The sequence below is a fragment of the Pelophylax lessonae genome (assembly GCF_965119305.1).
Source record: "Pelophylax lessonae genome assembly, chromosome: 6".
Taxonomy (NCBI): domain Eukaryota; kingdom Metazoa; phylum Chordata; class Amphibia; order Anura; family Ranidae; genus Pelophylax; species Pelophylax lessonae.
In genome coordinates, this window is record NC_138773.1 from 136,396,268 (window position 1) to 136,411,310 (window position 15,043).

The 15,043-nt window shown below is 47.9% G+C and overlaps 1 protein-coding gene across 1 annotated transcript in view; it reads right to left on the minus strand.

Annotated features, from left to right (window-relative positions):
* Positions 1-15,043, minus strand: part of SNX29 (sorting nexin 29) — a gene marked incomplete at its 3' end in the record, with an annotated part of 1,499,164 nt that overhangs the window by 1,250,290 nt on the left and 233,831 nt on the right. The window contains exon 5 of the mRNA XM_082261720.1: positions 2,264-2,334. Within this exon, the coding sequence (XP_082117846.1) occupies positions 2,264-2,334 (71 nt within the window). The remainder of the gene's footprint in view (positions 1-2,263; positions 2,335-15,043) is intronic.

The window sequence follows — 15,043 nt, forward strand, 5'->3', positions numbered from 1 at the left end:
TACTCTGGCACGCGCCCTTGCTTTTATATGTGTTTTATCAAATGGCTGTAATAAAAAAATATTTTTTAAGATTTACTTCTGTGTTGATGTCCTTGTACAGTACATTAAAGTCCACATAGCCTCTCTTCATAGTAATTTTAGAATGTGGGTCATCTTTTGGCACGTATTTGGTATATGTGGGGGGAACGAATGTTGAAAGGGGGATGTATTGTTGCTAGTTGCAAGGGATATTGTCAGGGTGGGTATGCCAATGGACAAGATAGCTTCTCTGGGCGGACTTCTGTGCATCTTCACAGGCTAATCCACATTTCTTCTTATAGATGTAGGAATTGGGCACATGCTAATACTTATGCGCATGTGGGCACAAACGTGCACCCATGACAGAGGTGCCAAATGGGCTATTTAACCGCTTGCCGACCGCTGCACGACTATTTACTGCGGCGGTCAGCCCCTCACAGGCAAAGCGACGTAGTACTACGTCGTTAGCCTGTGAGGGTCTAGGGAGCGAGCGCGCACCCCCCAGAGGCGCGTTCCTGCTCCCGCGCGGTCACGGACCCCCCCGCGCGTGTAACCGGCGGACCCGATGTCCGCCGGTCATTCACGATCGTCCGTTAGAGCAGGAGAAAGGCAGACGGCTAATGTAAACAAGCCGCTTGTCCTTCTCCCCTGTGTAGGAATAGTGATCATATGGTTCTACTATGTAGGACCGTTGATCACTGTTCCTACACCTCAAGCCACAGCCAATCACAGTTAGAATCACGCCCCTAGGGACACACTTAACCCCTCCCTCTGAAAAAAAGTTAACCCCTTCACTGCCAGTGTCATTTTACAGTAACAGTGCATATGTATAGCACTGATTACTGTAGTAATGTCACTGGTAACCCCAAAAGTGTCAAAAAAGGGTCCGATCTGTCCACCGTAATGTCGCAGTACCGCCAAAAAAAGAAAAAAACGCAGATCACCGCCATTACGCGTTAAAAAAAAAAAAAACCAACAAAAATCGTTCCCTTTGTTAGTAAACGCGATAACTTTTGCGCAAACCAAACAAAATACGCTTTTTGCAATTTTTTTACCAAACATATGTAGCATAAAGCAAATTGGTCGAAAATGTTAAAAAAATTTTGATTTTTACATTTTTTTGGAGGGAAATTTCAAATAAAAAAAATGTGAAAAATATTGTTATTTTTGAAAAATTTATGCTCTTTTTTTATTTATAGCGCATGATCAAAAAATCGCACATGTGATCAAATACCACCAAAAGAAAGCTCTGTTTGTGGGAAAAAAAGGACGTCAAATTTGTTTAGGTACAGCGTCGCACGACCACGCAATTGTCCGTTAAAGTCAAGCAGTGCCGAATCACAAAATAGGCCCTGGTCAGGAAGGGGGTAAAATCTTCCGGGGCTTAAGTGGTTAAACTGAGCCAGTGCTCAGGTTTAGTGCTGCTCTGTCTTCAGCCTTCTGTGTCCTGAGAACCTGTGAATCTGTATCCTGTTTCCAGTTACTGACCCGGCTCATCTGATTACTCCCTGAACTCTGCTTGTACTGAACTTGACTTGCTTCCTGACCACTGCTTCTGCCTGCTTCATTTGCTATTGTTCCAACTGATTGGCTCCTGACCCAGCTTGTACCTTGACCATGCTATTGCCTGTACCTGATCCATCTTGCCAGTATATAACCTAGCTTGCCTGACTCACTATTCTTCCTGCTGTTGCCAGGAGCTGCCTGTTTACCGGCTGTGCCTGCTTACCCACTGTCTGCTACCAGTATATGTCTCGCCTGCCTGCTACTGCCAGTACCAGTCTTCTTTGGTCGGCTGCTCACCAGCTGCCATCCTGCTTCACTGAAGACATAAGGTGACTACCCTGCCTGGCATGGATACCTGTTCTGCTAGTAAGACTTACAGGCACTCATCCCACTCTGCACTCCTGCACCTTCTATTCACACGATCAGGGGCCCCGAGTCAGAGGTGTAAGAGAGGCCTTCCTCACATATCAGACTCTGCTACCAGATACATGACAGATGTATTTTGCAGCTTATCATTAACAAATTACTTAGCATCACAAAATTATACTTGGCTCTAAATTCTCTAAAAGGGTTGGTACTGGGAGGTATCAAGAGACGGTACTTGGAGGTGGGTAGGGGGCAGAGACAAGGGGTAACTTGAAAAAAGCCCTGGTTACAATGCCATCTCCTTCAAATGTCTTGTTCAGTGAACCCAAATTATTAGTAACAATAACTTAGGATGCTATACAGATAAAGTTACCTGCTGCCATGGTAGGGAGCATGCTTGAACGTTCCTCGTCAAACAGAAATGACCAATCTTCATAGAAGAAGCTAGAAATAAAAAATAAAAAAACTATTTTATTTACAGCATACAAATAAATTATTCTCACATAATTCTAAGGTTCCATTCACATGGGTGCCATCTGTTACATCAGTTTACATCTGTTTCTACATCCGCCTGCTGGCATCTGTAACAACCATGACAGGCCTCCCCGTTGACAGCAGAATGTAAACAAATGAGCCAGCATTAAGAAAATGTTTTAAAAAATGGCGTGGAGGTCCCCCCATCCATATTAAAAGGAAAAATATAAGATTTCTGTAAGATCTTACCGTAAAATCTTTTTCTCTGATGTCCATCGACAGACGCAGCCTCATCTCCGTGAGCTGATTGGGTTATGCTGTCACCCGCAGGAGTAGTCTAGGCCAGAGGTCCTCAACTTCGGTCCATTTGCTGCTCAGTGATTGCAGTATTCTAGTCTGCATCTCCCCAAGGTAATACTTAAGATCTGGCCTGTTAGTGGGCACCGAGGACCGGAGTTGAGGACCACTGGACTAGGCAGTACGTTAGTATAAACTTAACATATTTTTATGTTACAAAATATTTTTATGTACAAAATGTTTAACGGGGCTGTCTCCAAGCATAACCCCCACTGCCACAGCCCAGCACATCAGTTTAGTTGCGAGTAGTGAAGACAAAGAAACCATCCCCATACAGAGGGGCAGGTGCTGCGTCTGTCGATGGACATCAGAGAAAAAGATTTTACGGTAAGATCTTACAAAAATCGTAATTTCTCTAACGTCCATTGACAGACACAGCCTCATCTCCATGAGCGGAGTGGGACGTCCCAAAGCAGTATAGGCATGAGGGGTGGGAAAAACGCAACCAGACAGTAACGTCAACTCCAAGAGTCTAAACCTAGCCAACCGGGCAACATGGAGCTCAACAAAACAATAGGAGCTCACCCAGGTAAAAGACCCATAAGAGAATAACAAAAAAACATTCTCTTATGAGACAGCAGCCTGCAAAACCTTGCAGCCAAAAGAGGCATCCGAAGATGCCAACAAATCCACCTTGTAAAATTTTGTAAATATGTGCACAGACGTCTAAGTCACTGCCTTACAAACTTGTACCACAGAGGCCTGTGGTACTAGTAGAATGTGCCTTCACAGGAACCTGACCCTTGATCAAATAAGCCTGAATGACTGTCTGAAATGGTAGCAGTAGACTCAGCCAAACCTTTGTGAGGACCATCCGGAAGGACAAAGAGAGAGACCTTCCTGAAGTATTCAGTAACTGTCAGATAAACCCTGTTCGCCCGAACCACATACAGAGAGTGCAAAGCAACTTCTTTGGGATGTTTAGGCTTAGGACATAAGGAAGGCAACACAATGTCTTCATTCAGGTGAAAATCCGACACCACCTTAGGAAGAAAAGAAGGATTAGGTCGGAGGACCACTTTATCTCTGTGGACCACCAAATAAGGCGAATGACAGGACAGCGCCGCCAACTCAGAGACTCTGTGAGCAGAAGTGATAGCCACAAGGAAGGCAACCTTCTGTGCCAAAAGAAGCAGGGAAATGTCCCGAATATTCACAAAATGAGGCTTCTGTAGAACAGACAAAACCAGATTAAGAGCCCATGGTGGTAACGGGGATCTCCTCAGAGGAGCCATATGACGCACCCCCTGAATGAAAGTGCAAATCAAACTATACGTAGCTAATGGATGTTGGAAGTAAATAGCCAAGGCCGACACCTGGCACCTGATAGTGCCCAATGCCAAGTGCTGCTCAACCCCTTTTTGTAAGAAGGCCAAAACCTTCGCTACAGAGAACAAGCTAGGGTGCAGCTGCAGCGATTCACACCATGAAATGTAGATTTCCACGTACAATGATAGATCTTCCTAGGTGTCGACTTCCTGGCCTTCAAAAGGGTAGGAATCACCAAATCAGAGAGACCTCCATCCTTCAACACCTTGCTTTCAACAGCCAAGCTGTTAAAGCCAGCTACTGTAAATCAGGATGGAAGGCAGATGGGTCCTTGAGATAGCAGATCTTCCGGCAGAGGAAGACGCCATGGAGGATCCACGATTATTTTTACCAATCCTGCCTACCAGGACCGCCGAGGCCAGTCTGGTGCCACCAGAATTACCGGAGCGCCTTCCGAGCAGAAAAAAGGCATAGATCAGGCGATACTGACTCCAAGGAGCCACCATAGCGTCTGTGGCATCGGCCAGAGGATCCCGAGACCTGGCCACAAATTGCTGAACCTTCCTGTTGAGGCGAGGCGCAAACAGATCGACCTCTGGAGTCCCTCACGGGCACACAGGAGACAAAACACCTCCGGGTGAAGGGATCATTCCCCTTGATCCAACACCTGATGGCTCAGGTAACCCGCCTGCCAATTCTCCACACCCGGGATGTGGACTGCGTAAAGAGCTGGAACATTGTGTTCCGCCCACACTAGAATCTCGGCCACCTCTTTGCCCGCCAGGACACTCTTGGTGCCCCCTTGATGATTGATGTATGCCACAGCCGTGGCATTGTCCGACTGAATCCGAACCGGAGAGCCATGTAGCAGACTCATCCAGTGAAGCAGGCAGAGCTTGATCGCTTTCAGCTCCAAAATATTGATCGGCAAGGAAGACTCTTCCGTCGTCCAAGTCCCCTGGGCACAGAGCTTCCCCAGCACTCCAACCCAGCTTGACAGGCTGGCATCCGTGGTGACCACTGTCCAAAACACTGGCAGGAAGGACTTGACCTGGCACAGGACAGGTGACTGGAGCCACCAAGGGAGAGCCAACTTCGTGAGATGGCTCAACCGAATCTTCAGGTCCAGTGACCGAGGATCCCCGTTCCATTGTGTCAGAATCTCTTTCTGCAACTGTCTCGTGTGGGTCTGAGCAAACAGGACTGCTTCAAAGGTTACATAGTTAGTGAGGTTGAAAAAAGACATCAGTCCATCCAGTTCAACCTATGATGTGTGTGCGTGTTTGCTTTTAACCGTACATTGTATACCCCTGTATGTTGTGGTCTCTAAGGTGCCCATCTAATAGTTTTTTGAAACTATCAATGCTCCCTGCTGATACAACTGCTTGTGGAAGAGAATTCCACATCCTTACTGCTCTTACAGTGAAGAACCCCTTACGCATTTTAAGGTTAAACTGCCTTTCCTCTAGTTTTAGTGAGTGGCCACGTGTCTTATTGTATCTCCTTTCTCTGAATAGTTTGTTCCTTATGCTAGGGTCGCCAGTACAGAATTTGTACATTGATATCATATACCCTCTCAAGCGTCTCTTCTCCAGAGAGAATAGGTTCAGTGCTTGAAGTCTTTCCTCATAGCTGATGTCCTCCATTCCCCTTATTATTTTTGTTGCCCTTCTCTGGACTCTTTCCAATTCCAGCACATCCTTCCTGAGGACCGGTGCCCAGAACTGGACAGCATACTCCAGATGTGGCCGGACCAGAGTCTTGTAGAGAGGGAGAATAATCTCTTTATTTCTGGAGTGTATCCCCTTTTTTATACATCCCAGTATTCTGTTGGCTTTGCTTGCAGCGGCTTGGCATTGCATGCCACTGCCAAGCCTGTTGTCTACCAGTACCCCCAAGTCTTTTTCCATCCTAGACTCACCCAGAGGTTCCCCCCCTAGTGAGTAGCTTGCTTTCTGGTTTCTGGCCCCCAAGTGCATTACTTCACATTTTTCAACATTAAACCTCATCTGCCATGTAGTTGCCCACCCCATTATTTTGTTCATGTCTGTTTGTAAGGTTTCCACATCCTGCATAGAAGATATTGGCATGCTTAGTTTAGTATCATCCGCAAATACTGAGATTGTACTAGATATCCCCTCCTCTAGATCATTTATGAATAAATTAAACAGGATTGGTCCCAGGACAGAACCCTGGGGGACCCCACTTTCCACACCCGCCCAATCTGAGTTCTCCCCATTAATCATCTCCCCTGGAGCCAGTTCTCTATCCAGGTACTCACCTTATGGTCCATACCTACCTTCCTTAGTTTGTACAGTAAGCGTTTGTGGGGAACGGTGTCAAAGGCCTTTGCAAAGTCCAGATACACCACATCCACAGGCTTACCTTTATCTAGGTGGCAGCTCACTTTATCATAGAAGGTTAATAGATTGGTTTGGCAAGAACGATTTTTCATGAATCCATGCTGATTACTACTAATAATACAGTTTTCATTACTAAAGTCTTGTATGTGGTCCCTTAACATCCCCTCCAAAATCTTGCAGACTACAGATGTTAGGCTGACCGGCCTATAGTTACCCGGGATACATCTCGGCCCCTTTTTAAATATTGGTACCACGTTGGCTTTTTTCCAATCAGCTGGCACCATACCCGTCTGTAAACTATCCTTAAAGATCAAGAATAATGGTCTGGCAATCACCTGGCTGAGCTCCTTAAGAACCCTCGGGTGCAAGCCATCCGGTCCCGGTGATTTATTTATGTTAAGTTTCTCTAGTTTAGTTCTAAGTCTATCTTCTGTTAGCCATGGCGGTATTTCCTGAGGTGTGTTGTTAAGTTCGGCCTTACAAGCTAAGTTCGTTTAGCCCCCCTGATTCTTTTGTGAAGACTGAAGAGAAGAAATTATTTAACACTTCCACCTTTTCTCTGTCCTCAGTGGCCATATTTCCTTTGTCATCTTTTATGGGGCCAATGTGTTCTGGCCTCGCTTTCTTACTGTTTATATACTTAAAGAACTTCTTGGGGTTCTTTTTACTCTCCTCCGCTATATGTCTCTCGTGTTCTATTTTAGCCGCCCTGATTTCATCTTTACATCTCTTATTACACTCTTTGTAATGTTTAAATGCTGCCAATGACCCCTCAGTCTTGTATTTTTTGAAGGCCTTTTCTTTAGCACTAATATGCATTTTTATGTTGGAGTTTAGCCACCCAGGGTTTAGTTTTGCTCTTTTAAATTTATTTCCCTTTGGAATGCACTGGTCAATCCCCTTGTTAAGTATGCTCTTGAAGCACTCCCATTTTTCCTCCGTGTTCTTTGTTCCCAGGGTTCTATCCCAATTGATATTTTCTAGCAGCGAGTGCAGTTTTGGGAAATTGGCTCTTTTGAAATTCAGCGTCCTTATATTACCCCTCTGCTTCCTATTACTGCAATTAATACTGAAACTTATTGACCTATGGTCACTGTTTCCTAAGTTGCCCCGTATTTCTATATCCGTGAGCAGGTCTGTATTGTTTGTAATCAGTAGGTCAAGTACCGCATTGTTTCTTGTCGGTGCATTCACCATCTGACCCATGAAATTGTCCTGCAAAACATTTAGGAACTGCCGAGCCTTGGCTGAATGCGCGGTTCCTTCTGCCCAGTCTATATCTGGATAATTAAAGTCCCCCATTATAATGACATTTCCCATCCTTGCTACCAATCCTATCTGTAAAATGAGGTCCGCCTCCCCCCTCCTCCCTCTGGTTGGGTGGCCTATAGCATACGCCCAATATTACCTTCCCCACCGTGCCTTCCCTTTGAAGCTCTACCCATAGGGATTCTGCCTCGTCCATAGCTCCATTATTAATATCATTCCTCATATTTACCTGTATACTGTTCTTAATATACAGACATACCATTAGACCCAGGGCTTTCATGTAGGCCCGCAAGGAGGACTGATCGGTCTCCATCAGCAACCAGACCGCCCTTTGCAACTTCTGAAGCTTGTCCAAGGGAAGGAAAACCCTCACTAGAGCAGTGTCGAGGATCAGCCACAGATAAGTGACCCATACGAACGGCTTCAGGGCAGATCTTTTTAAAAAGATCGTCCACCCGAAGTCTTGAAGGGTCTTAATGGTGATAGAGACGTTGTCCAGCAGATTAAAATGGGAGACTGCTCGCAACAGGAGATCATCCAGATATCCCATGATGGAAATACCTTGTCGACGCAAAAAGGCCAGCACAGGGGCTAGGACCTTAGTAAAACCCTGGGAGCCGAGGCGAGACCAAAGGGTAATGCCACAAACTGAAAGTGCTCCTCTGCCACCGCAAAGCAGAGGAAACGCTGATGTCCCTCAAATATTGGGACGTGGAGATACGCATCTTTGAGATCAATGGAGGCCAGAAAATCCCCCTTATTCAATGATGCCACCAATGACCGAATGGACTCCATTCGAAACTTCTGCACCTGCACAAAGCGGTTCAGAGCCTTGAGTTCCAGGATTGGACCCACCTTGCCCTTCTTTCTGGGCACCGTGACAGGTTTGAATAGAAACCTTGAGAGCGTTCCTGCAGAGGAACCAGCACAATCACCCCTTGAGCCAGGAGATTTGGCACAGCCTCCCGCAGATCCTTCAAACGCTCCGGAGACAGGTGAAGATTTGACTGAATAAACCTATCCCTTGACCGGGACCAGAATTCAATCTTGTACCCAGAGCAAATCAGTCTTCGAACCCACTCGTCCTGAATGAAGGAAGTCCAGGGTTCCTGAAAGAAGCACAGATGTCCCCCCCCACCCCTGAGACGAGGGAGGGCACCCCTTCATGCTGAAGCGGACTTGTCAGCAGCACCGGAATGACTGGCGTTGGGTTTGCCCCAATGCTTTTTAGCTCCTCCAGAAGCTCTGAACGGCTTACCTTTTTCTTGCGCCCCGGAGGCACGAAAAAACATTGAGCAGAAAAAGAGGGACCCCACTTAGTGCAGGGAATCTTACCCTTGGAGGATTGAGGAAGAAGGAGTACTCTTCCTGCCAGTCAGCCCCTTGATCAACTCATCCAATGAGTAACCAAACAAACATTCACCCAGAGAGGGGAGATCAGCTAAGGCTTTCTTAGAAGCTTTTTAAAAAAGGTGTCTGAAGATAAACTGCATACACCCATCCAGCGCTCACGTTCTGAATATATAATTATAAATATATAAATATTCATAGTCTTAAAATAGTATATATATTGCAATAAAATTATGTGTAACCCTAATGTATACACTAGCAGCCACTGTAAACAGAAACTCTATATTAAAAAATGTGTAAATGCAAATCACAGTATAAAAGTCATAGTACGGCATAGAACACTCGGCGCTTAATCATACTGTGTGATAGCATGATAATGATTCATGATATTACTATCCACATAACATGAATGGTTAAAATTAAGTATGTCCAGTCTTTAAACAGGAAAACGTTTCAAGGTGCAGTCTCCTTGGCTAAAGGACACCCGTGTTCCTTAACAGAGGATCAGCAGCCTTCATCACACCTTCCGTGCTCCCCTTAGTAATGGACACTCACCACATCTCACATTAATCTGAGCCTGTATGCATCAGCTGCATGAGCCCTTGCCCCCAGATATCGAGCCGCCTCCATTGATTCCAAGACACCTTTAGCTTCTTCCTCCAACTCAGGGTCAGGCACCATATCACAGCCAGTAAAATGCAAGCAGACAACAGGGAACAGAGGATAGTGTAATATTGCTTTGGCTTTATTTAAATATATAACACCCTGAACCCCCTCAATAAATCTGCTTACATTTAATAAAACTTGCAAAGGCATATAAAATAGTCAGGGACCGGGTGTACCGCTGCCCGCCGTCCGCGAGCTGAAACGCCTCCTTACACAGGGATGTGACAGACCGCGGCTTGAAGCGAGTTCCGGAACATCAGCTGGTAACCCCCTCGGTCTCCTAGGTAGCAACGTAAGTGCGTCCTGACGTGTTTCGTCACGTGGACTTCAACTGAGGACGCCTCAAGCTTTCTTAGAAGCTTGATCAGCCGACCAGCACTTCAGCCAAACCATGCGCCTTAAAACAATGCCCACGGCCGAAACCCTGGCCACCAGGGGAGCCGCATCCGTAGACGCATCACACAGGAACACTAGAACCTGGATCACCTGGTCCAACAGTTCCAGCTATTCCAGGGGAACAGACTTGGAGTATAAAGTCTCCTGCAAACCCCTAATCCATTCCGTCTGAGACTAACACAGACACAAAAACCGGTTTCAAAATGGAACCCGCCAGCACGTGAAGATGGCGGGAAAGGGATTTAACTGGCCTGTCCACTGGATTCGTAAAGACCGGTGAATCCCCTACAGGCACAAGGGTAGATTTGTTTATTCTGGAAACAGGATGGTCCACTTTGGGGGACTGTCCAATGGTTGGAAACCTTTTCAGCAAAGGGGTATCAGCGTTTAAAGCATTTTGGCACCACTAAAACGTGCTTAGTGCGCTGCCATTGGTCATTCACAATATCGTGAAAAGTGTGGGGACAAGGGAAAACTGTCAGTCTTAGGAGACCTTTGGGAGCCAAAAGCCATCAGCGTCCCTGCCAGCGTGGGCTCATCAGCCAATTTTAAAGTGTCCCGTACTGAAATAATCAGGATTTCCACTAAAGGACATTCCCGTGCTGCAGCTAAAGAGGACAGGTCCTCTTCACCATCTGACTGCGAGGACAGCGACCCCTCAGGTAGGGGTGCATCTGGGGGGGACCACATCAGTCTCTGATTTAGAGGACACCTCCATAGATGGAGAAGGCAGCGGCCGTTTTCGGCTATCGACCTTTTTCATGACTAATTAAACTTTAGTCGCCAGGCTTTCCAGGGCTGCTGAAAAAATGGCCAGCGACTGCGATCTGGACTGTCCAGGAGTCGCACAGAGTGGGTCTGAGGGTGATTGCACAGTTTGGGACTCCATATTGCAAGTAGCAAAAACCGGAGTACTGTTGCTTTAAGAGTGCCGATCCCGGCACCCACCACTGATCGCAACGGTCTGCAGGGAACCCCTTTAAACTAAACTGACAGCAGAATGTGCACGAGTATGCCCACAGGGACCCCCAAGTATTGTACCACCTCAGACAAACCGTCCTCCTGATTCTTTCAGCAGTATGGGGAGAAGGCAGGAAGTGACCTCGGCTAGTAGAAAGAAACAAAAGCACAGGAAGTGATGTCGCCTGGGGTCAAGCTGCTCAGCATAGCGCAGGGGCTACACAAAGATGGATACCCATACATATCAATAGGAAGCCTCTGGGAAAATGGCTGCCCCATAGAAGTCTATGGGGAAAAATTCACATTGCCCAACACTTAAGATGGCGGCACCCACGTGAGCCATGCGGCCAGGAACAGACACATGAAGGCCTCAGGAACCACAACAGGTATCAGCAAGCCCAAGGTACCATGTCACATCCCCCTCCCCCAGGGTGTCAGGTGCTCCAGACACACAGCAACAGCAGGGACAGGGAAGGGGGGAAGGTTAGGACACACAGACCGAACAGGCCAGGGGGATCTCTTGGGAGGCACAAATCCCATTATCCCCAGGAGAGGGCCCACATCCCCCCAAGGCCAGCAGGAGCAAGGGGGGGCACATTTACTAACCATACCATGGACCGGGTGGGCTCCGCTCTGGGCAGACTGCCTCCCACCCGAAGTTGGGGTGCTGCCAGCCGAGCGGTACGCTGCGACTCAGGGCGTTCCAGGTCATCGCGTCCCAGCGCAGAATCGTCCCCATCTGGAAAATGGGCACCATCGTGGCTAGGCCTAGGACGGGACTATAACCTGCTCACGCTCATAGTCCAGACTGGGGGGACCATAAGGATCTAGATTATCCAGTGCAAAGCCCCAGCTGGCATCGTTGCTTGTAGATCACCAGGAAAATTCTTCCCTGAACACTAGCTAGCAAGTGAGTAAAGAGAAACAAAAATAAATATTCTGTAAAGAATAAAAAAAAAAACTGAGACCAGAGTCCCAGCAGGAAACCTAGGTCCTATTCCTTCTCTAGGCAGGAAACAAACTGATGTGCTGGGCTGTGGCAGTACGGGTTATGCCTGGAGGGACAGCCCCGTGGGCATGTATAGGATAAAAGTTTTGTACTAACGTACTGCCTAGACTACTCCTGCAGGTGGCAGCATAACCCACTCAGCTCATGGAGATGAAGCTGCATCTGTCGATGGACGATAGAGAAATGAGCAAGTAGCCTAGCAGGCCAGAAAAGGGGAGTAGGGGCGAGCGTGCAGCCCCCCCCCAAAAAAAAAAAATCAAAAGCATGAAGCACCCCATTTTGAGGAAAACATGGGCCTCTTCCCCACAACCCTGGTCCAGTGGTTCTGGGGGTGAAAGGGTGACTTTTTGAAATCTGGAAGCCCCCAGATACCGCCCCCTCCTCCCCATGTAAATGAGTATGAAGATGAACTATGGCCGACCCACAAAGGGAAAAAAAAAACTCTTGACACCTGACTGCTCGGTTTATTACCTCCTGCCGACTGACACTCCGCTTTACCCCCCTCCGCTAAACTAAACGGGAGCAAAGTCACCCAGTGACGTCATTGTCCATATACAGACATGTATATGTCCATGTATGGTCTACAGTATCTCACAAAAGTGATTACACCCCTCACATATTTGCAAATATTTTATTATATCTTTTCATGTGACAACTGAAGAAATTACACTTTGCTACGATGTAAAGTTGTGAGTGTACAGCTTGAATAACACTGTAAATTTCCTGTCCCCTCAAAATTACTCAACACACCAGTAATGGCAACCTGTGAAGCTCTGGTGAACTCCATGCCCAATAGGGTTAAGGCAGTGCTGGAAAATAATGGCGGCCACACAAAATATTGACACTTTGGGCTCAATTTGGACTTTTTCACTTAGTGTCAGGAAAGGAATCAGCATTCAGCAACAATAGAACGCTGGATGCAGAGCAGGTGTGTCACCACGCCCATCTCCCCAGCCCTGGCCCTATACAAGACACTCTCTGGCTGTGCTTCAGTGCTGGTTTATCATCAGCTCCTGTACCCGTGACCTGTTCGATTGCCTGTTGTTCCTGTTTGACCCAGCTAGCTCCTTTGACTTACCTGCATCTCTCCTTCGTTTGACTTCGGCTTGCCTGACCACCCCTTACTCTAAAAGGCACCTCTGCTGGATCTCCTGTGTACCGACCTTGGCTTGGATCCCACGGACTCTCTCTCTTGTACGGCCCTCTGTACCTTCATCTCCTCGGACTGATTATCTGTGTATGACCCTCGGCCTGGCATTAACCTTTGTCTCTTTTCCCTGAGCATCTATAGATCTCCTGGAAGCGGTCCTGAATCACCATCCATCCATCTGGGATCCATCCGCATCCAGTGCTCCTTGGGACGTGTCATCTCCTGTTTCACCACCAGGGGTGATCCGCACCGAGCTGCAAGGGAAGCCCTCTCAGCACTTCGGCCTCCACCAAGGTAACTGACAGCATAAACCAGCCATGTCAGAGGCCGACAGAGGTGCTTCCCCACTCGGGGCTCTGTGCCAACAGGTTTCAGCCCTGACCCAGGCCGTACAAAGACTACAAGATGGTTACTTCCAGCTGGAAGGTCGGGTACTTAACCTAGCCGGCTCCTCCTCCCCGACGGACCCTACTCAGCCTGCCACTAGCTCGCTACCGGCTCCGTCCCAACCGGATCAAGCTAGCTCCGCCCATTCAGTTTCAGCTCTGCCACCAGAGCCACGGGTGCCCACGCCAGAACGCTTCCGTGGGGAGCGAAGCCTTCAAGAATGCCTGTTTGTTATATCTGGCTCTCCAGCCCAGGACCTTCTCCTCTGAATCCATTAAAGTAGGGTTTATAATTTCCCTATTGGCTGACGAACCTCAGACTTGGGCACACAACCTCCTGGAACAGAAGAGTCCGATCCTAAATTCCGTAAGCTCCTTCTTTGAGGCTATGGCCCAATTATATGAAGATCCCCAGCGCACGGTCACCGCAGAGTCTGCCTTACATGCCCTACAACATAACAAACGCCCGGCCGAGGACTACACTGTAGATTTCCGTAGGTGGGCAGCTGACACGGACTGGAATGAGGCAGCATTAAAGTATCAGTACCGACATGGCCTCTCTGAAGCTCTAAAGGACGAGCTTGCTCGAGTAGAGACACCAGCATCCTTGGAAGATTTAATCTCCCTTGCCATCCAGATGGACAGGCGTCTCCGGGAAAGACGCTCAGAACGCCTCCAGGGGGCTCGAGCTACTTGGGTCATACCTAAGGTTCCATTTGCTGCCTCTCCTCTTCCTAGACCAGCTGTCAATGCCTCTGCAGATGGTGAACCCATGCAGATTGGGCTAATTCGTTCCTCCCTAACCCCCGAAGAGCGACAATGTCGCCGCCAGGCGAACCTCTGCCTATACTGTGGAGCTTCTGGCCATTTTCTCCGCAACTGTCCTGTGAGGCCTAGTAAGTGCTATTCACGGTCTGTTCTGAACTGTCAGGTCTCTGAGCCGTCCCCTGCTCACCTTATCCTTCCTGTCTCCCTACAGGTAGCCGAAGAGAGGATCCAGCTCACGGCAATTATTGACTCCGGAGCTTGTAGTTGTTTCCTGGACTGCACTCTAGCTAAGAAACTAGGAGTCCCCCTGCAAGTTAAGGAGCAACGGCTTCAAGTCTTTCTGGCCGACGGGTCCTTGCCTAGTTCCGGACCCGTGACCAAAGAGACCTATCCGGTTCTTACTATCACAAGCCCGGGCCATCAAGAGTTCATCCGCTTCGATGTCTTGTCCTCTCCCTTATTCCCGGTAATCCTAGGCCTACCTTGGCTCCAGGCTCACAATCCCCAAATTGATTGGGTAAAGAAGAAGATCTCCTTCTCATCCAAATACTGCCAGGATCATTGCTTCCCTCCTGGACCCAATGCCCCTGCCACTTGTCTAGCCATCCAGCCGGTCCCAGACCCCCTTGAAGACCTTTCTGAAGCTTATCGGGACTTTAGGGATGTATTTGACAAGAAAAAGGCTGATGATTTACCCCCTCACAGGCCCTACGACTGCCCTATTGAACTTCTCCCA